The sequence below is a fragment of the Oryctolagus cuniculus genome, chromosome X (genome assembly GCF_051225735.1).
Source record: "Oryctolagus cuniculus isolate XC-2025 breed Fujian yellow rabbit chromosome X, ASM5122573v1, whole genome shotgun sequence".
Classification (NCBI taxonomy): Eukaryota; Metazoa; Chordata; class Mammalia; order Lagomorpha; family Leporidae; genus Oryctolagus; species Oryctolagus cuniculus.
In genome coordinates, this window is record NC_142888.1 from 51,180,160 (window position 1) to 51,202,329 (window position 22,170).

At 46.8% G+C, this 22,170-nt stretch overlaps 1 protein-coding gene across 1 annotated transcript; it reads left to right on the forward strand.

Annotated features, from left to right (window-relative positions):
• The first annotated feature begins 17,673 nt into the window (after positions 1 to 17,673).
• On the forward strand, positions 17,674 to 21,803 carry LOC103351868 (uncharacterized protein CXorf49 homolog). The gene is made up of 6 exons (XM_008272786.3): positions 17,674 to 19,159; positions 19,763 to 19,919; positions 20,434 to 20,510; positions 20,755 to 20,800; positions 21,412 to 21,453; positions 21,563 to 21,803. The coding sequence occupies exons 1-5, from the start codon at positions 17,864 to 17,866 to the stop codon at positions 21,450 to 21,452; spliced, it is 1,617 nt and encodes a 538-aa protein (XP_008271008.2). The 5' UTR covers positions 17,674 to 17,863; the 3' UTR covers position 21,453; positions 21,563 to 21,803.
• The last annotated feature ends 367 nt before the right edge of the window (positions 21,804 to 22,170 follow it).

The window sequence follows — 22,170 nt, forward strand, 5'->3', positions numbered from 1 at the left end:
GAACATAGTCATACTTCCTACACTACCCTCCCCCCTCCCTCCCGCCCATGCTCCAATCCTTCTTCCTCCTCCCTCTTCCAATCCCACTATTATTTTTTAAAAAGACCTATTTTTCAGTTTACTTAATGATCATAAAGTTAACCCTACATAAAGCAAAAGAATTCAACAAATAATATGAAGAAAAAAAAACACTTGCCAACAGAAGAGAAAAGGGCTATAAACAACCACAGAATCTATAAAAAGTCCATTTCATTCCAATACATTACATTTTAGGTACTTTATTAGTTACATTGAATCAAGGAAAACATGTGATATCTGTCTTTTAGCTTATTTCACTAAGTATAATGGTTTCCAGTCGCATCTATCTTGTTGCAAAGGACAGGCTTTCATTTTTTACAGCTGAGTAGTACTCCATAGTGTATATATACCATAATTTCTTTATCCAGTCAACAATTGATGAACATCTGGTTTGATTCCATATCTTAGCTATTGCTAATTGAGCTGCAATGAACATGAGGGTACAGATAACTCTTTCATGTGCTGATTTCTTTTTATTTGGGTAAATTTCCAAGAGTGGGATGGCTGTATCATATGGTACACATCTATATTCATATTTCTGTCTTTCACAGTGGCTGTACTAGTAGTTTACATTCCCACCAACAGTGGATCAGGGTACCTTTTTACCCACATCCTCGCCAGCATTTGTTGTTAGTTGATTTTTGTATGAAACCCATTCTAATGGGGGTGAGGTGAAATCTCATTGTGGTTTTGATTTGCATTTCCCTGATGGCTAGTGATCCTGAACATTTTTTTCATGTGTCTGTTGGCCACTTGGATTTCCTCTTTTGAAAAATATGTACTTAAGTCTCAGCCCATTTCTTAACTGGGTTGTTCGTTTTGTTGCTGTTTAATTTATTGAGCTCTTTATAGATTCTGATTGTTAACCCTTTATTAGTTACGTAGTTTGCAAATATTTTCTCACATTTTGTCAGTTACCTCTTCACTTTGCTGAGTGTTCCTTTTGCATGGCAGAAGCTTCTCAGCTTGATGTAATCCCATTTGTCAATTTTGGCTTTGATTTCCTGTGAATCTGTGATCTTTACCAAGGAGTATTTGCCTAGGCCAATGTCTTAGCAAATGTTTTAAGATTTATCACTAGGCCGGTGCCGCGGCTCACTGGGCTAATACTCCACCTAGCGGCGCCGGCACACCAGGTTCTAGTCCCTGTCAGGGCGCCGGATTCTGTCCCGGTTGCCCCTCTTCCAAGCCTGCTCTCTGCTGTGGCCTGGGAGTGCAGTGGAGGATGGCCCAAGTGCTTGGGCCCTGCGCCCCATAGGAGACCAGGAGAAGTACCTGGCTCCTGCCATCGGATCAGCGCGGTGCGCCGGCCGCAGCGCTCCAGCCGTGGCGGCCATTGGAGGGTGAACCAACGGCAAAGGAAGACCTTTCTCTCTGTCTCTCTCTCTCACTATCCACTCTGCCTGTAAAAAAAAAAAGATTTATGAATGTGCAGTTAATGTGGCAGTCCACTCCATTTGGATGAGTAATCAAATTGGCCAGTGTATTTGTCCCATGACACTTTCTTGGCTGACAGGTTTAGCAGCTTGGCAGGCCAGAGTTTTCACACGTCTCTCATAGACCCTTCCCCCTTACACTCCCAGTTAATTCATAAAATGGGAGTCCCTATGTTCAATTATACACCCAAGAGATGTTTGCCATCACTAATTCTGAATTAAATTGAATTCCAATTGAATTAAATTGAGTTAGATATTAGTTTTCACATGTCAGGTTTGGTACAAAGAGTTTGTGCATTGCAAGGGTAACAGTGATTGTGAGAAAACCAGTGCTTTTTCACACTTCTCAGGGCAAAAGGAGAGGCAGCCATTGGAAAGGGTTGTCAGAATCCTTGAAATACAGATTATGCCACATTTGTTATGTGCCTATAGATTCATGATAACTCATCCTCACAACGATCCTTGATTTTAGTACCCACCATTTTCCTTCACTCTACAAATGTCTGAGAGCATGCCTGTATTGATTTTGGTTTGCAAATAAAGTTTATAGAGTAGGTTAATTTGAAAATATGGAATTCCCAAATACTAGCCATCAACTATATCTTAGTGAATAGCTGTATATCCATTCAAGTCTCAATGGGCATTTGGGCTGCTTCCACATTAGAGGATAGTATTGCACAAGTGCTACTATAAACATCATGAGACAAGTTTGCTGATACCCACATGCAAGAGACCCCCAGGGCACAGCTCCCTAACCTTTGGACTCAGATATTGAGCCCCATAGCCCTGGAGGCAGCTGGAAGCAGTCTCTACTGTATCTGGCCATGAGCAGCCTTGTCTACTTACCCCTGTGAGCCATGTGAGCATCATTTCCTGTTTAGGCCATAAATAAAATGGCTGGAAAATTGTTCCAGTGTTTTCACTTAGAAGTTGACTTGTCAGTCATAAGGGAGGCATATTTCCAACTTTCTTAGGTAATGCCAGATTTTTTCAAAGTGATTGTGCTATTTATACTCTTATTAAGGATATTAAACTAAAAAAGGATATATAACTCTCAGTTGGTCTACATCCTCAACAACATTTGATAATACCAAAAGTGGAGGGGCTGGTGCTTTGGTGTAGCAGGTAAAACAACCACCTGCAGCTCTGGCATCCCATATGGGTGCCAATTAGAGACCCAGCTGCTCCACTTCCGATCCAGCTCTCTGCTATGGTCTGAGAAAGCAGTAGAGGATGACCCAAGTTCTTGGGCCCCTGAATATATGTAGGAGACCTGGAAGAAGAGCCTGGATCCTGGCTTCAGATCAACACAGCTGCGGCCAGCCATTATGGCCATCTAGGGAATGAACCAGCAGATGAAAGACCTTTCTCTCTCTCTCTACCTCTACCTCTACCCCTACCTCTGCCTCTCTGCCTTTAATAAATAAATAAATCTTTTTAAAAAATCTTAGAAAAAATAAGAATGGAAATAGGAGAGGAAGGAGGAAGAGAGGTGGGAATGTGGGCAGGTGGGTGAGTATGATGGGAAGAATCACTATATTCCTAAACTTGTATTTATGAAATGCATGAAGTTTGTATATCTTAAATAAAAGGTTTCTGGGGAAAAACATATACAATTTATAGAATTCTTTATCAGTAAAAAAATTTTAGGCTTTATTTTCAGTGTAAACTATTTAGAATTCATACACAGCCAAACTAAATTAAAAATATTAATACAATTAATGGATAGTGATAAAATGTTTTCTATTCTAAATTTAGACTATGTATTTGATATCATGTGACAGGACATACCTTCTATAAGGTTTTTGAGTTTATTTTATTGGCAATTTCTGATAATGAAGAAATTTCCCGAAAAGAATGAGGTATGGGAGCTGGCACTGTGGTGCAGTGGGTTAAAGCCCCAGCCTGCAGCGCCAGCATCCCATATGGAAGCCAGTTTGAGTCCTGGCTGCCCCACTTGCCATCCAGCTCTCTGCTATGGCCTGGGAAAGCAGTAGAAGATGGCCCAAGACCTTGGGCCTCTGTACCCATGTGGAAGACCTGGAAGAAGCTCCTGGCTCCTGGCTTCTGATCAGCACAGTTCTGGCCTTTGCAGCCAACTGGGGAGTGAACTAGTGAATGGAAAACCTCTCTCACTTGCTCTCACCCTCACTCTCTCCCTCTCTTTTCCTCTGCCTCTCTGTAACTCTGAATTTCAAGTAAATAAATCAATCTTTTAAGAAAAATGATGAGGTATGTGAAATCATCTCTGAAAAAAAATAGAGATAGAATTGCTAATTCTAAACTATATAAAAGCTTTCATTTCCACAATTGACTATTTGGTGAATGTATAAATTATGCAGAATAACTGATAAAGGATTAATAAAGAGAATCTATAAAGAGATCAAGAAACTCCACAACAACAAAACAAACAATCCAATTAAGAGATGGGCCAAGGACCTCAACAGATATTTTTCAAAAGAGGAAATCCAAAGGGCCATCAGACACATGAAAAAATGTTCAGGATCACTAGTCATCAGTGAAATGCAAATCAAAACCACAATGAGGTTTCACCTCACCCCAGTTAGAATGGCTTACATACAGAAATCAACTAACAACAGATGCTGGCGAGGATGTGGCAGAAAAGGCACACTAATCTACTGTTGGTTGGAATGCAAACTGGGAAAGCCACTATGGAAGACAGTTTGGAGATTCCTCAGAAATCTGAATATAGCCCTACCACACGACACAGCCATCCCACTCCTCGGAATCTACTCAGGGAAATTAAATTGGCAAATATAAGTGCTGTCTGCACCTCAATGTTTATTGCAGCTCAATTCACAATAGCTAAGACATGGAATCAACCTTAATGCCCATCAGCAGAAGACTGGATAAAGACATTATGGGATATGTACTCTATAGAATACTACACAGCAGTAAAAAAAATGAAATCCAGTCATTTGCAACAAAATGGAAGAATCTGGAAAACATCATGTTGAGTGAAATAAGCCAGGCCCAAATGGACAAATATCATATGTTCTCCCTGATCTGTGACAACTAACTGAGCACCTAAAGGAAATCTGTAGAAATGAAACTGACACTATGAGAAACAATGACTTGATCAGCCCTTGTCTTGACTGTCGAGGAATAGCTTACTATTTTATTATTTTCAGTATTTTCTTTTTCTACTTAATACCATTGGTCGAACTCTTTAATTAACACACAATTGTTCTTTGGTGTTTAAATTTAACTGAAAATTGATCCCTGTTAAAAATAAGAGTGGGAATAAGAGAGGGAGGAGATGTACAGTTCGGCACATGCTCACTCGGACTTACCCTTAATGGTAGAGCTAGAAACATGCCATGGGACTCCAAATCCCATTAACTTGGCAGGTACTAATGCCATCTTACTAGTTAAAGTGATCGGTTTAAGTTCATGATTGATCATAAAGATAGGATTAAGTGTCAGAGGGATCACATAAATAAGACCCGTGTCTGCTAATAGTTGATAGAATTAAAAAGGAGGAATGAACGATCCAACATGGGAAGCAGGATACACAGCAGATTCATAGAATGACAAGTGCCCTAAACAGTACTCTGGCCTCAGAATCAGCCCTTAAGGAATTTGGATCCGGATAAAAAGCCCATGAGAGTTTCTCAGGCATGGAAAGCCAAGACACTGTGGCAAACAAACAAACAAAAACAACAACAACAACAACAACAACTAAATGAAAGATCTCTGTGAGTGAGATCCCAGTGGAAATAATGGGCCATCAAAGAATGAGGTACCTTTCTCTGAAGGGAGGAGAGAACTTCCACTTTGAATATGGCCTTGTCTAAATAAGGTCAGAGTTTTGAATTCAAGAGGCTTCCATAGCCTTGGCAGCTCATGACAAGAGCCTCGGCTGATTACTGATGTCATAAATAAGAGTGTCAATAGTTATAACAATGGCCGGCACCGCGGCTCACTAGGCTAATCCTCTGCCTGCGGCGCCAGCACCCCAGGTTCTGGTCCCAGTTGGGGCGCCAGATTCTATCCCAGTTGCTCCTCTTCCAGTCCAGCTCTCTGCTGTGGCCCGGGAAGGCAGTGGAGGATGGCCCAAGTGCTTGGACGCCTGCACCCGCATGGGAGACCAGGAGGAAGCACCTAGCTGCTGGCTTCAGATGGGCGCAGTGCCAGCCATAGCAACCATTTGGGGGGTGAACCAATGGAAGGAAGACCTTTCTCTCTGTCTCTCTTTCTCACTGTCTAACTCTGCCTGTTAAAAAAAATTATATCAACAATGGGAGTCAGTGTGCACTTACTCCTCATGTAGGATCTGTCCTTAATGTGTTGTACTATGCAAATCAATGTTAAAACTGGTATTCAGGCCATCGCCCCAGCTCAATAGGCTAATCCTCCACCTTGCGGTGCCGGCACACCAGGTTCTAGTCCCAGTCGGGGCGCCGGATTCTGTCCCGGTTGCCCCTCTTCCAGGCCAGCTCTCTGCTGTGGCCAGAGAGTGCAGTGGAGGATGGCCCAAGTCCTTGGACCCTGCACCCCATGGGAGACCAGGAGAAGCACCTGGCTCCTGGTTTCAGATCAGCTCGGTGCGCTGGCTGCAGTGGCCATTGGAGGGTGAACCAACTTAAAAGGAAGACCTTTCTCTCTGTCTCTCTCTCTCTCTCACTGTCCACTCTGCCTGTCAACAACAAAAATAAATAAATAAAATAAAATAAATTTAAAAAACTAGTATTCAAAGAGTATTTTATACTTTGTGTGTCTGTGTGAGGGCAAACTGTTGAAATCTTTGCTTTGTATATACTAAGTTGATCTTCTGTATATAAAGATAATTAAAATGAATCTTAATGAAGAATGGAATGGGAAAGGCAGTAGGAGATTGGATGGTTTGCAGGTGGGAGGGTGGTTATGGGGGGAAAAAACCACTGTAATCCAAAAGTTGTTCTTTTGAAATTTATATTTATTAAATAATAGTTTTCTAAAAAATATACAATTGTACATTTCCAAAGATGACTAATTTTTAAGGTAATTTTACAAAACATAAAGCAAATACTTTGTTTTGAGCCTACAAGCAAATTCATTCACAAAAGTGGATACAGAAGTAAAATATTGAGACTTTTGCTATAAAAAGTATCCAGGCCAGTGGTTTATTTGCACTGACATTTTTACATTCACTTTGCCTTTCAAAGCAGAAATATTTTATAAAGCAGAAAGAAGACTTTAAATTGTTAAGCTGGTACTTCAATATGTGTAGTAAGTCTGATTTATATCAAGTTATTTCATTTCCAAAGAAGACCATGAAAGGGCAAAGTGAGGTGGGATGTGAGTTTTCAAGATCTGTTAATAACCCATGCTTCGTCAAGTCTTCCAAGGTTTCACTGTAAATAGTACATCTAACAATGCAATTGTCTATTTTCTTACAGGAAATGGATGAATGTACTAACGCGTTAAGTTTATTTCATGATAAAAGTTTTCACCAATACTGTGAAATCTTCACTTCATCTCCTTTCCAACCTTGCACAATGTCCTGAACACAGGTTTAAATATCCCTCATCTGAACAAATGCTTGGGACCAAAAGTGTTTCAGATTTTAGAATATTTGCACATACACAATGAAGTATCTTGAGGATATTTCATGTGTTGCTTATACACATAGCCTGAAGGTAATCTTACACAGTATTTTTACTGCGCTATGTTTTTTTTAAAGATTTTTTTTTTGACAGGCAGAGTGGACAGTGAGAGAGAGAGACAGAGAGAAAGGTCTTCCTTTGCCGTTGGTTCACCCTCCAATGGCTGCCGCGGCCGACGCAACGCGCTGATCCGATGGCAGGAGCCAGGTACTTCTCCTGGTCTCCCATGGGGTGCAGGGCCCAAGTACTTGGGCCATCCTCCACTGCACTCCCTGGCCACAGCAGAGAGCTGGCCTGGAAGAGGGGCAACCGGGACAGAATCTGGTGCCCTGACCAGGACTAGAACCTGGTGTGCCAGCGCCGCAAGGCGGAGGATTAGCCTAGTGAGCCACGGCGCCGGCCTAAAGATTTATTTATTTATTTGAAAGTCAGAGTTACACAGAGAGAGAAGAGGCAGAGAGACAGAGACAGAGAGACAATGAGAATCTTCCATCCGCTGGTTCACTCCCCAATTGGCCGCAATGGCCAGAACTGCGCCAATCCAAAGCCAGGAGCCAGGAGTTTCCTCCAGGTCTCCTACGCAGGTGCAGGGGCCCAAGGACTTGAGCCATCTTCTACTGCTTTCCCAGGCCATAGCAGAGAGCTGGATCGGAAGTGGAGCAGCTGGGTCTCGAATCAGTGCCCATATGGGATGCCAGCGCAGGCCATGGAGTTAACCAGCTATGCCACAGTGCCAGCCCCTACTGTGCTATGTATTGACTATAACCTGTCACAGAAGTGTAGGTGTTGAATTTTCCACTTGTGGCATCATGTCAGTACTCAAAAAAAATTTTGGACTTTGGAGCTTATCAGATTTTTGGTTAGGGACACTCAACTTGTAAGTCATTTTTTACCTGGAATACAGGTGGATACTACGTGAACTGTTTCTGGTCACTTCATTATTAAAATGAATAGGTGTACCAAATAATAGATGTACCAAATAAACTCTATGCACATAAAAAAGCAAGGGATGCATAACTCCAAAGATGCTTAGTTCTCAATTAACAGAGGCATGTTAGGTTAAGGTAGATGCACTGTGGATAAAAACCTTGGATCCTGAAAGGGACAAGTGTATCAGGATGCATGTCCCTGAGGGTACTAGTTTCTCAAGACCTTACCTGGGGAAGCCTCAGAGTTGCAGAGCTGGTATTTTTTCCCAGGCAAAAGCTAGCACATGCCCTGTGGCTGCTACAGTATCTTCACTCCTTCATAACAAAGCCACAGGTGCCTCCCTTGGGGGCTGCCCCATCTTCTCTCCAGTTGTCACTGGCCAATGCTGATGCTGATAAAGCAGTGAAGGAATGACACTCCAAGGAAGTTACAAAGAAGTTCTGGTCTGATGGTGGTGGAGGGTGCTGCAGCAAGGGCCCTAGATCATAAGACTGGATAAGCAAGTTTGACCAAAGTGGGTACTTTGACAAGTGCCATGGGATTTGGCAAACACTGAAGGAGCTGTCAGAAAATTCATTTCCAGGGTGACTCTTAGACCTATAGACTGGCAGATGGCAGAGGGAGGAATCAAAAGGTCACACTGAAACAGATAAGAAGCATGAGACGAGAGCCCAGGCTGAGAGTTCGATCACACAGCAGTGCAGGGGGGACACACCCACCACCCACCAAAGATGTTGAGAGGGTTTTAGTGACAAGGGCCTCAGAGGAATTAAGAAGTCCATAGTATGTTCTCCTCAGCTGCAAGTGGGGATTGAGGAAAGGATGTGATCCCGGCTTGGGCATAGTACTACCATCCATGGAGTGAGAGGACATGACAGGATACAGGGTGTGTCGCTCCCCGTCTTCGTGCAGGAACGACACTAAACCCTGCCTAGGCTTCATATCCGAGTCACGGCACCATTATGTCGCTCCCCGTCTTCGTGGAGGAACGACACAGGACCCTTCGCTGTTCTTTCGTCTGCTCGGCCCTCCCCGGGTTTGCTGCTGGTTCTTCCCGGGTTGGCTACTGTCCCTTCCACCTCCGTGGAAGGGCAGTTCCCCCTGGCCACATTCCCCACTTCCACAGGGGAGCGGCACACCGCCGGCCAGCTCTCTCGGGGGCTGCACAGGTGTTCCCCTTAGATGTTCCCCTTAGATGTTCCTGGTGCATGCCGTCTCTCTCCTCCTTTATAGTCCTCCTCTGCCAATCCCAACTCGGCTGCCCACACGCCGAGTACGCTGCTCTCCTCCAATCAGGAGCAAGTCCTGCTGTTTATTGGTTGAACTGGAGGCAGCTGGGTAGAAGCTGTTTTCTCCTCTCCCAGCGCCATATTGTGGGAGAGCAGATGCATAGAATAAGTCTTAATTCCAGTAACTTAGTCTAGTCCGGGTTGCTCCCCACAGGGTGGAGGCAGCTTTCACCCAACAGATTGTAGGGAATCATATTTCCAGTAGGAATGAACAAAGTCAGATGGGCAGGCAAGTGTCTTTTTTTAGGATTATTTATTTGAAAGGCAGAGATACAGAGAGAGGAGGAGAGAGAGAGTTGGGGGGGGAGATCTTCCATTCATTGCTTCATTCCCCAAATGGCCACAATGGCTGGGGCTGGACCAGGCTGAAGCCAGGAGCCAGGAAATTCCTCCGAATCTCCCACATGGGTGCAGGGGCTCAAGCTCTTGGGTCATCCTCCAGTGCTTTCCCAGGTGCATTAGCTGGGAGGTTATGTACCAATTTTTTTGATGAAAATGTTGTAACCATGGATCAAAAGTGGAGAAGATGGGACTTGAACCAGCACCCACTTGGATACTGGCACTGAAGGCAGAGGCTTAACCTTCTATGGCCACAGGATTGGCCCCCAGGCAAGGGTCTGGAGGCAAAGATCTTGACCCCCAGGGTGCTCACTGCAAGAAAAGGCACAATCCCTGGTTCAGTTCCTAATCGAAGGACCTTCACTCTGGTTCCATCCACCAAACAGGTAGAGGAGTGTCTTGGAGAAAGGACTCAAGAACAATGCAATGAGAATGATCACTACTATGCTGAGGTCTTCCCCCAAAGAGACTGACTCCCAGTTACTCAGGGGAAAGTACACTGGGGAAAGAAGATTACCAGATATTTCTAGGAATACTGAGACCAGTGCTGGAGGAGACATTGATCTTGACCATCTAAGGTATTATGATAAGAGTAGAACAGGGGGTAGTAAAAGGGGGCAGAGATAGAGACAGGTTCACAATCAGCTCAATGGGCCCCTGGAATAACACAATGGTCCTTCATCCTGTCATTGCATCCATCAGGGGAAGTGATATATTTGGCAATTGCAGCAGTATGATAATATCTGTCATGGTGGGGAAGTCCACGTGCATCCATGAAACTGGCCTCCAACTGTGGTCAAGAAATTAAGACAAAAGCCATCTCAAACCCTGGTTGGTGCAGGGGAATGGGAAGAGATTAGTGCCAAGAGAAACATACAGGATGCAGAGTAATAGGAGGTAGGAAAGTGGCAGGGAATGATAAAGTGCAGAAAAGGGAAAATTCTAGAGTTCTCTGTCCCGGAGAGGAAAGGAGGAAAGGAATGGAAATGAGAAAAGCACAGTGTAGGCTCTGACTGGATGGATCAGTAATGTTTCTCAAGTCTGGGTAGAGGGTGGGGTGAAGGACAGGAAATTTTGCTGTTTCCTTCCATGTTCTCTTCGGCATGCGTGAAACACATTTGAACCTAAAAGTCATTGTGAAATGCTAGCACTCCAGGAAGAAACTCGGGAGAAACCAAGGAGGGGGCCATGCCCCAGATACTCGGGCTGCTCAGAACAGCGAACCTGGGGAATGGTGGTCTCCAGGAAATTATGACAGAAAAGTGGCGCTCGTCTCCATGAAGTGCTTGTTGTGAGTCCATTCCAGGCCTGTACAAGACACTTTTCCATATACCTGTATGTGCCCTTACATAACATACGACATTGTTGCATTTTTTACTTTATGTGCTGTTCTGAAAATGGTGTAAGCGATCAGGAGATTGCTTTGGAAATCCATTAACAGCCTCCCGTGTTCCTTTGGACTGCTGTGTTTTCATGTACTGGAGGCAGGTGCCACGTTGCGTTCACCTGTTTACTTTCTGATGGGAATGTAGAGGCTTCCCAGATATTCCCCTGCACCATCATCCTTGTACGTTACATCCACCAGCAATTCCATGTAATATGTATCCCAGAGGAGTGCAGGGTCATTGAGGAATGAGCGTTTATCAGTTCTCTCTCTTTTTTTTTTTTGACAGGCAGAGTAGACAGTGAGAGAGAGAGACAGAGAGAAAGGTCTTCCTTTGCCGTTGGTTCACCCTCCAATGGCCGCCACGGCTGGCGCGCTGCGGCCGGCGCACCATGCTGATCTGAAGGCAGGAGCCAGGTGCTTCTCCTGGTCTCCCATGGGGTGCAGGGCCTAAGCACTTGGGCCATCCTCCACTGCCTTCCCGGGCCACAGCAGAGAGCTGGCCTGGAAGAGGGGCAACCGGGACAGAATCCGGCACCCCGACTGGGACTAGAACCCGGTGTGCCGGCGCCGCAAGGTGGAGGATTAGCCTAGTGAGCCGTGGCGCCGGCTGCATTTATCAGTTCTAAGATTCTCAGCTCACAGCATCAGCTGTGGAAGCAGGAGTCTGGCCTAGCAGTTAAGATATCATCTAGGATGCTCCGGATCCACAAAAAAAGTGCCTGGTTTTGAGATGTACAATTCGGCACTTGTTCCCTCAGAGTTACCCCTAAGGGTAAAGCTAAAAACTTGCCATGGGACTCCAAATCCCACTAAGTTGGCAGGTGCTAATGCCATCTTACGAGTTAAAGTGATAAGTTTAAGTTCATAACTAATCATAAAGATAGGATTAAGTGTCAAAGGGATCACATAAATAAGACCAAGTGTCTGCTAATAATAACTGATAGAATTAAAAAGGAAAGGGGATCAGCGCTGTGGCGCAGTGGGTTAAAGCCCTGGCCTGAAGTGCCAGCATCCCATATGGGCACCAGTTCGAGACCCAGCTGCTCTACTTCCGATCCAGCTCTTTGTTACAGCCTGGGAAAGCAGTAGAAGATGGCCCAAGTCCTTGGGCCCCTGCACTCGTGTGGAAGACCCGGAAGAAACTCCTGGCTCCTGGCTTCAGATCGGCGCAGCTCTGGCCATTGCAGCCAATTGAGGAGTGAACCATTGGATGGAAGACTCTCTCTCTCTCTCTCTCTCTCTCTCTCTCTCTCTCTCTCTGCTTCTCCTCTCTCTGTGTAACTCTGACTTTCAAATAAATACATAAGTCTTTGTTTTTTAAAAAAAGGAATTAAAAAGGAAAGACCCAACATGGGAAGCAGGACACACAGCAGACTCATAGAATGACAAATGCCCTAAACAGCACTCTGGCCTCAGAATCTGCCCTTAAGGCATTCAGATCTGTCTAAAAAGCCTATGAAAGCATTTCAGGCATAGAAAGCCAAGACACTGTGGCAAAAAAATGACCTAAATGAGAGATCTATGTGAGTGAGATCCCAGCGGAAAGAACAGGCCATCAAAGAATGAGGTACCTTTCTCTGAAGGGAGGAGAGAACTTCCACTTTGATTATGGCCTTGTTTAAATAACGTTGGAGTTTGTGGACTCAAGAGGCTTCCATAGCCTTGGCAGCTCATGACAAGAGCCTCAGGTGATCACTGACATCATAAATAAGAGTGTCAATTGTTAAGAGAATCGAAAATGAATCTTGATGTGAATGGAAGGGGAGAGGGAGTGGGAAAGGGGAGGGTTGCGGGTGGGAGGGACGGTATGGGGGGGAAGCCATTGTAATCCATAAGCTGTACTTTGGAAATTTATATTCATTAAACAAAAGTTAAAAAAAATTCAAATATGAAAAAAAAAGAGTGTCAATTGTTAAATCAATGTCGGGGAGTAGTCTGCGGCAGCATCGCTAGGCGGAGGTTTTTACTTTCGGTTTTGACCCGGGGGCTTTCCTACGGGCGGGGCTCTCCGGAGGGGAGGGATCGAGGTCGCGGTAAACAACAAGATGGCGACAGGACCCCCGCAGTGAGTCTGCCTGCCTGCCTGCTGCATGACACCTCACCTGATTGGCCGAAGGACGCGTGCCCTTCACGTGAACAGAGACCGGATTGGTGTGCCTGATGCATGGACTCTAGCTTGCTCCTGATTGGTCACATATTGTATATAAGCCGCGGGTGTGAGGAGGAAGCTCTCTCTCTCTCTCCTCTCCTTTCCTCCTTCCTCTCTACCTCTGTCACGTTTACTTTCTCTAATAAAAAGTCTACTGAAGACCGATAAACGTCGTTCGTTCTTTTCTCGCCCGAGAAACCGTCGTCACGGGCCCTGGGTTGAGTCTGCTGGCCAGACTCCCCGAGACACTCATGGCAAATCAACAACAGGAGTCACTGTGCACTTGCTCCCCATATAGGACCTCTGTCCTTAATGTGTTATACTATGAGAATTAACGGTAAAACTAGTCTTTTTTAAAAAAGATTTATTTATTTATTTGAAAGAGTTACAGAGAGAGAGAGAGAGTGAGAGAGAAGAGAAAGAGAGAGAGATAGATCTTCCATCCGCTGGTTCACTTTCCAGATGACCACAACGGCCGGAGCTGTGCTGATCCAAAGCCAGGAGCCAGGAGTTTCTTCTGGGTCTGCCATAGCAGAGAGCTGGATCAGAAGTGGAGCAGCCTGGACATGAACCAGTGCCCATATGGGATGCCAGCACTACAGGTGGCAGCTTTACCTGCTACGCCACTGTGCCAGCCCCTAAAACTAGTCTTCAAATAGTACTTTATACTTTGTGTGTCTGTGTGGGTGCAAACTGTTGACATCTTTACTTGGTATAGAGTTGATCTTCTATATTTAAAGATAATTAAAAAATGCATCTTCATGAAGAATGGGATGGGAGAGGGAGTAGGAAGTGGGATGGTTTGGGGGTTGGAGGGCGGGTATGGGGGGGAAGAACCGCTGTAATCCAAAATTTGTACTTATGAAATTTATATTTATTAAATAAAATTTTTCAGGGCTGGCGCTGTGGCACAGTGGGTTAAAGCCACTGCCTGAAGCGTTGTCATCCCATATAGACTCCAGTTCGAGTCCTGGCTGCTCCACTTCCAATTCCGCCCCTGCTAATGTGCCTGGGAAAGCAGCAGAAGGACCGGCGCTGTGGCATAGCGGGTGAATCTGCTGCCTGCAGTGCCAGCATCCCATATGGGCCCAGTTCGAGTCCCGGCTGCACCTCTTCCAATCCAGCTCTCTGCTATGGCCTGGGAAAGCAGTAGAAGATGGCCCAAGTCGTTGGGCCCTGCACCCGTGTGGGAGACCAGAAAGAAGCTCTTGGCTCCTGGCTTCAGATCGGCGCAGCTCTGGCCGTTGTGGCCAATTGGGGAGTGAACCAGCGGATGGAAGAGTGCCTCTCTCTCTCTGCCTCTCCTCTCTCTGTGTAACTCTAACTTTCAAATAAATAAATAAATCTTTAAAAAAATTAAATAAAATTTTTCTATAAAAAATTCCCCCAAGTGATTCTAATGTGCAGCCAAGGTTGAGACCCTCTACAGTGCAGAGACTCTCTACCTGCTCATGAGCCAGGGGCAGGTGTTAGGTGTAGTGCTTGGATCGCCTAAGTTCCAGTCCTGACTCTGCTACCTATTCTAGCTTCTTGCTAATGCCACCAACATGGGAAACCAGGATTGAGTTCTTAGCTCCTGGCTTTGGTCTGCATGCTGTTCACTGGGAACACAGGGGTAGTGAACCAGCAGAGGGGAGATCTCAATCTGCCAGTCTCTCTCTTTCAAACAAATAAAATAAATAAATTTAAAAAGAAAGTTTTAAACAAAAAACCCAAAATGGATGAAATGCATTGTCATGTAAAGATTATAAACATCTGTGAAAATTCAGGGGCCAGTTACAGTAGACACTTGTCTACTATATTTATATCATGTCTGAAAACACAGAATAGTAGATTGTGATAAAATATAAGCTATAGAGGGGTAAATAAAAACATTCATGGGAAACATGATTAAAATATGTTTATTTTCATACAGTAGATGTTTGCAATCTATGTATAGTTTTTTCAAAATATCCATTTTCCTTGTACTTTTTGAAGACCCCTCATATTAAATTATATAAGTCTCTGGGGAGGGAGAAGAGGAAAGTGGGTGGTGGAGGATATTAAGTAGAAACTGAATTAATTAATTTCTTTTTTTTTTTTTTGACAGGCAGAGTGGACAGTGAGAGAGAGAGACAGAGAGAAAGGTCTTCCTTTGCCGTTGGTTCACCCTCCAATGGCCACCACGGCTGGCGCGCTGCGGCTGGCACACCGTGCTGATCCGATGGCAGGAGCCAGGTGCTTCTCCTGGTCTCCCATGGGGTGCAGGGCCTAAGCACTTGGGCCATCCTCCACTGCACTCCTGGGCCACAGCAAAGAGCTGGCCTGGAAGAGGGGCAACCGGGACAGAATCTGGCGCCCCGACCGGGACTAGAACCCGGTGTGCCGGCGCCGCAAGGCGGAGGATTAGCCTAGTGAGCCGTGGCTCCGGCCTGAATTAATTAATTTCTAAAAAAATAAATAAATGGATCTGGCGCTGTGGCACAGCAGGTTAAAGCCCTGGTCCACAGCACCGGCATCCCATATGAGCACCAGTTCGAGTCCTGGCTGCTCCACTTCCAATCCAGCTCCCTGATATAGCACATGGGAAAGTAGCAGAGGATGGCCCTAGTCCTTGGGCTCCTGCACCCACGTGGGAGTTTTGGAAGAAGCTCCTGGCACTTGCTTTGGATCGACTCAGCTCTGGCTGTGTGGACACACTTGGGGAGTGAACCAGCTGATGAAAGACTTCTGTCTCTGTGTCTTTACCTCTCTCTAACTCTGTCAAATAAAATAAATCTTTAGCAAAATATCAACATGATCAAATCTATCTAGTGGCAATTGTTATTGGGATACCCATGGATAGCTGTTATGTAATTTTGGGACTTGTGTATGTTTGAAATAGTTTTTATTTTAAAAATTGAACAAAAAATAAATCATAACAAATTAGCCTACCAAAAAAAAAAAAAAAGGTACCTGGTTTTGATACCCAGCTCTGGCTTGTGACTCAAGGTTACGCTGTGTGAACCGTTTGAGGCAGTGGTGACAGCTACATTAGTTGAGTTCTTGCCAACCTGGTGGAAGGCCTGGATTAAAGTCTCAGCTCCTGATCCCTGGCACAGCAGGCTTTTTGGCGGTGAGGCATGGAATGGGAGACATCGCTGTCTCTGGATTTCTCTGCTTTTTCTATTCCTTCTGCTTTCTCTCTCCATCTCACTCCCCTGTCTCTCAAAAATAAATTGAAAAGTTTAGAAAGAGCACCATGTCAGGAGACATAGGCGTGGTATAATATTGTGCTCATATTAGAAAGCCTGATGACCTTGGAAAAGTGGCTGAACCTCTTTGTGTCTGTTTCCAACGACTTGAGAAGGCACAAATGGCAGATCCTTCAACCAAGGACAGACTTGAGGACAAGTTAACATGGATTTACAGTGCTTAGCAGAGTGCCAGGTCCATAGTATATGAGATATAATCGGTGTTTCACAGGTTCTGACAAATTACCCTCTTCAGTGGCTGCTTCTCCCTTTGTCCTCAGCAGTGAGCAAAAGCACTTGTTTGCTTACGGACTCTGCCAACATTAGAATTCTTAAGCTCTTCAACTGTAGCAAACCTGGCTTGTGAAAACTGATTTTTAATTTACACCTTTATATTCAGTGATGGTGAGCATCTCTTGGGAGCGCCCATGATCAGAGATTCTTGCTTTTTTTTGCCAACATTTTCAAATTATGAGTTTAATAATTGAAGATATTGGCAAACATTTTACGGAGCTCAATCTTAGTTGCAAGACACATTCATTAATGCATATTATTTAAAAAACTACACATATCAGAGAATGTTAAAAACGAGATAATGAAAATAATTTTTCCAAAAAGTATGATTCTTGCTTTTATGAAAGAATTCGAACTGGAAGGAAGTGGGGCAGATATGATAAAAGTGATAAACTCTGGCCTGCCAAGTTGCTAAATCAGCTGGCCAACAAAGTATCACGGGCTCACAGCCATCAGCCACCTGATTACCGATCTGAATGGAGCAGTTGTGGCACAGTTAGTACAGCCATAAATCCTAAAAAACTTGCTATGTGGGTTGCTGTGGGAAACGTACGCTGACTACAAATCCTTGAAAATAGGCTTCCTATTTTGCTATTAGAGGTGGGTCTAGACGTTAGTGGAATGGAGGCTTGCAATTCCGTTCTGCTATGAGGGTTTCACAGTCATCCTTGCCTGCTCTTCCACACGGCACTGAGATAGATGCTGTAATCACCTCCGCCCCCCTCCCCCAGCTGTACAGTGAGGAAACCGAGGCTCCCAGACTTGGTTTTCCACACTTCAGAAAGGAGGAGGTTGGACAAGTGCCCGACACTAGTTCTGACCACCCGATTGGCTTGTGACCACTCAATCAGGAGCCATACTTGGCAGCACTCTCCTCCCTATTGGCTGGGACATTGAGGGGCGGCCCTAGACGGAAAGAGCCTGGTTGGCGTGGTTGGCTGGCCAATGAGAAGGCCGCTGTGCACCACAGAAAGCGCGCGAGAAAGCCTCGCGTTGTTTGAAGCGATCCCTTGCGACCCCTGTGGTAGCGGCAGCGTCAAGGCTTCGCTGTTTGTATCGTGTGCCGCCCAGCGCCCTCTCTGAGGCACTCCTGACCAGGTCGACCGTCCGCCCTCAGCCAGGTCAGCCCAGACTTGTGACATGAGTGCCCACAGTAAGGCGTCTGGTTTTAGCGACCGTATTTCCCTGAGGAGCAGGGAGCAGGAGGACCCTGGAGGCCCCGGAACCCCGCGGTCACGTGTCCTAGGCTTGGATTTGATTCCGGCGGGAAGCGGCGAAGGCCAAGGCCAGGGCCAGAACCGGGGCAGGGGCAGAGGGGAGAGCGGGCCCTCAAGCCTGCAGGCCCTCAAGCGGCAGTTGGAGTCGGAATCTGAGTCTGAGTCGCAGCTGGAAATGTTCCAGGAGGGCGCGGCGGTGCTTCGGGACTGCGAGGCCCGGCCTAAGTCGCCCACCACCGACAGGCAGGGCGCTGTGGGGCCAGCGGTTCAGTTTGCTGAGGCGTGTGCTGCCATCCTGGAGCCGCTGAGTGTTAGCATGGCGCGTGGACTTCCGGGAGTAGGAAGAGGCGCCACCGAAGCGGCCGCCGCTTGGGCCCCTGTCAAGGCAAGCATCAGCGGTAGAGGCGGGTTGGGCCTGAGCTGTGCAGAGTCCCTGCAGCGTTCTGCTGCCCCTCGGCCAGTGAGTGCCTTCAGGAAAGGCCGAGACCAGGGCCACAGCAAGACAAGAAGCGCCAGACGCCGCCTGATATTCACCACGGATGAGCAGCGCACCGGCACGAAAGGCTGGCTCCAGCTGCCTTCTGACTCAGAGTCCTCGGATGAGTTCTGGGACGTGCAGCCCTTGAGGGTGAGCCCTCGCCTGGAAAGAAGAGACCGGACCAAGGACCACAGCTCTGAGGAACCGCCAGAGAGCCCCATAGCCTCGACTTCCCATGGCGGGGAGAATTTCCCTCACATTTCAGTCCCTTTCTTAACCTCTACTCTCCAGGGACTCACTAAGGCCATGGAAATGCAGGGGATGGGAGATCTGGGTCCCTCTTCATCGAAAAAAGTGTTCAGTGGGTTGCCTGGGAAGAGAGGGGGTAGCCCCACCCACCCAGGAGTTCCTGCTGCTCCTGCAGGAAGCCTGCCCCAAGCCACTTCTAGGAAGAAGGAAGCAAAAGAGAAGAAACCCCTAGTGGTTTGTCCCGAGTTTGTCCTGGGGTCAGCCTTTGCTCCATGGGGCCAGAGAGCATCAGCAGCTCCAGGGTATCCAGTCACCTTCCCTAAAATCCCTGGCATTTCACTGCTTGAGGAGCCAGATACATCTTTCTCGCTCCCTTGGGTGCACAAGCAGTCCCAGCAGGGTGACACTGGGAAGGACTCTGCAGCCAGGAGGAAGTCCCAGCCTGTGGCTGCAGATCGTGGCCCAGACAGAGATCCAGACTCAGGGGCTCAAGTGAGTAGGCCTTCCCCTCCCCCGTCCTCCCCTTCTCCCTCTACTCTTCTCTGCCCCTGTCCCCTCGTCCTGTCTACTCATTTCTCCCCTCTCCCCCAGCCCACACTTCTCCACTCTGCTCTGGACTTTGGACATTCTGTCCAGTATTACTCAGTGTCATTAAGGTGCTGAACTGGGTTCCCCAAGGTAGGGACAACAGCCTAGAGGGTGCTTGATTTTACCAGGCAGTGTTCTTGACACTTTGCGCATTGCCTGTCTCCTTCCCAGGGAGGGGCTGGGATGGAAAGTATGGCTGCTGCCTGATTTGAGTGACTTGAGTGACCCCTTGCAGATGGGTTGCAAACCTTCGTGTTGAGTTTTCTTGTTCCCATGATTCCTCCCTCCTTGGTGCTCCCCAAGGCTGCTTGACAGGGAGTGTGGGCCTTTAAGTTTCCCTACTCTTTCCTCTGGCCCAACACTGCCTCCTTGCCTGGGGCTGAGTCATAGAGAACGACCTAATGAGATGATCCCCCAATTCCCTTTCCTATTCCCCAATTCACCTCACTCCAGCCGTTACCCAAATGAATACACAGACATTCCCAACAGTAAGAAATTTTTTTTTAGTTTCCAGCAGATAAACCAGGGACACCTTGCAAGTATGTGCCTGGTGGAGAATTCAGCAGTGGAGAACGTAACAGAAGACAGCTCCAAGATTCAGAAAACTTGGAGGCTTCGTCCCTGAGTCAGGGCAGTGTCACACCCAGAGGCCCTGCACTCTCCAGTGAGTCTGGTGGGCTTGAATCGATTGGGGGTTGGGGTTGAGAAGAGAAACCTCTGGCTCTGTCCATTTGTAGAGAATCTGCATTGCTCCCAGGCTTCCTTCCCTGCTCTTCACAGGAAATAGATGTTACCAGGGCTAGCCTTTGGCCACATCATCCTTTGAATGGTGTTTGTGCAGTGGGAGTGGTTTGTGGCAGCCTTAAGTTCCAAAACCAGAAACAATAGAACAGAGCCTCCCCTGTTAAGGTCTGCACAACAACGTGGCTCCTACTGGGAGCTGTCAGGAGCTGTGGCTCAGCTAGTGCACTATCCATAGCCACGGCACAAGGGAGCCACAGGGGCACATGGGCCGACATTGGGGTATAGGAAAGGCATCCCACAGATAAAGTTGGAGCCCCTGGGCAGAGCAGAGGTAACATGTTGCCAGCAGTGTGAGACTGCTTCACGTTAGATTCAGCCAGGCCCTTTCTACCTCATTCTCAGGCTGGAAAGCTGAATTTTGTCTTCTCTTTCAGATGACCAGGAACCACCTGTCCGTCCTCGGAGACCAGCAAGGCAGCAGTTACCACCTGGAATAGAGGGCTGTTCTCGGGTAATGCTGTCTCTGGCTCCTTGAAACGAGGTCCAAAATACATGGTGGGATCTGTGTCCCCTGCTCACCATCCCTCACCACAGGACAGAGGTGCCTGCTTTCCTTTTAGGATTTCAAACCATCCTGTCCGCTGGGCTGTGGCAGGTGCCAGATGTAAGGGCCTGAGGTGGGGACAGTTAGAGGCAGAAAAAGGAGGATATAATAATGTCTCTCTCTCTCCCCCCACCCCCGACTGCTTGAGTAGCGTACCATGCTGCAGAAGGAAGTACATGACCTTCGGGAACAACTAGGTATGACACATCCTGGGCTGGGAATGGGGCTGGAGCTGGGGCTGGGCCTGGGGCAGAGGTAGATCAGGGCATCTCCATGCAGGCACCAGGCATGGGATTTCAGTGTGCTACAAATGAGGGCCACGTTACTGGGACCCTCATTCCTCTGGGCATGAGAACCAAGCGGGACTAGCCCTGGAGCCTTGTGCACATCTATAGCTAGGTGTGTGCCCAGTGGGAAATGTGTTTTCTGAGCTGCACATGTGCTATCTCGAGTCCCAGGGAATCTCCTTCAGCACATTTAGAGCTACCGCACATTTTCCCTGGAAGTGCTGCTTGGTATGGCTTGTGTAGTCTCTTCTGTTGTTCGATTGCTTGCTTTTAAACATGTTCTGAATGGCTCTGATATGACCCAACGTCTGAAAATGGTCCCTTTTGCTCCTGTCTAGAAGGTGTTCCTGCGTGTATTTCAGGTGATGGGTGGGTAGGTCTGTTTCAGGGCTGTTTTGGTGGGGGCTAGAGGGCTAACACTTGGCAAAGTTAAGTGGTCCCCTTCTCCAGACCTGGGATTTAGGAGGCTACATTTCTGTAGGTCAGTTTCTGGAGTGCCTTGTTGTGTCTTTGTCTTTCAGCGGTGGTACGGTCCCTCACTGAGAAGTTCCGGAAGCTGTGAAGTGAGTGTTATAAGTACCATTGCCCTTGCCACAATCCTGGCTGTTTAAGAGATGTGGGCAGGTGTCACCTTTGGACATGGCCTTGCCCTGCCCCTCCTCTACTTCACAGGTGGGACCCAGCATCTTCTACCAGACAAGCAGCTGTTCCCTGTGGAGCCCAGCTCTCCAGTTTCTCTTCAGCTAGCACTTCCTCTGCACCCATGATTTTGTCCTCTCTCTACCCCAGTTTCAAATTAAAGTACCTTTCCTGTTCCATGTTCTGCCCTTTCTAGAGGGTTGGGAGCTGTTCTGTCAGAGAGAATTTTAAGAGCAGTTCCCTTGTTTAATTGGCACTACAATAAACATATGTTTCCGTCATGTTTTTGTAGTATTCTGGTGTTGGGCTCATCTTTGCCCTTGCTTGATGCAATCCTACTTCTGCACTGCTGATCTCCCTCTGGTGCAACCACACACACAGGCAGCTCAGGAAGAAGCTGTGTGTCATCCTCAGCACATCCTCAGCTTTCATATTTGAAAGTTTGAGTTACCAGATACTGGCTCTTCTCCCTCCTTAGTTTCAATGGAAGGGTGGAGAAAGAGTCACGTCCCAGTGAGTGGTGGAGAGAAAAGTCAGGTGCAGGACACACAGGAGAAAATAGCAGGTTCATCTTTTTTTTTTTTTTTTTGACAGGCAGAGTGGACAGTGAGAGAGAGAGACAGAGAGAAAGGTCTTCCTTT

What these genes read in the sequence shown, in the direction of transcription:
- LOC103351868 (XM_008272786.3), top strand. Translation starts at nt 17,864, where the DNA reads ATGAGTGCCCACAGTAAGGCGTCTGGTTTTAGCGACCGTATTTCCCTG. An exon ending in CAGAGGCCCTGCACTCTCCA is followed by an intron (nt 19,920 to 20,433) that starts GTGAGTCTGGTG and finishes CTTCTCTTTCAG; the next exon opens with ATGACCAGGAACCACCTGTC. An exon ending in TGACCTTCGGGAACAACTAG is followed by an intron (nt 20,801 to 21,411) that starts GTATGACACATC and finishes TTTGTCTTTCAG; the next exon opens with CGGTGGTACGGTCCCTCACT.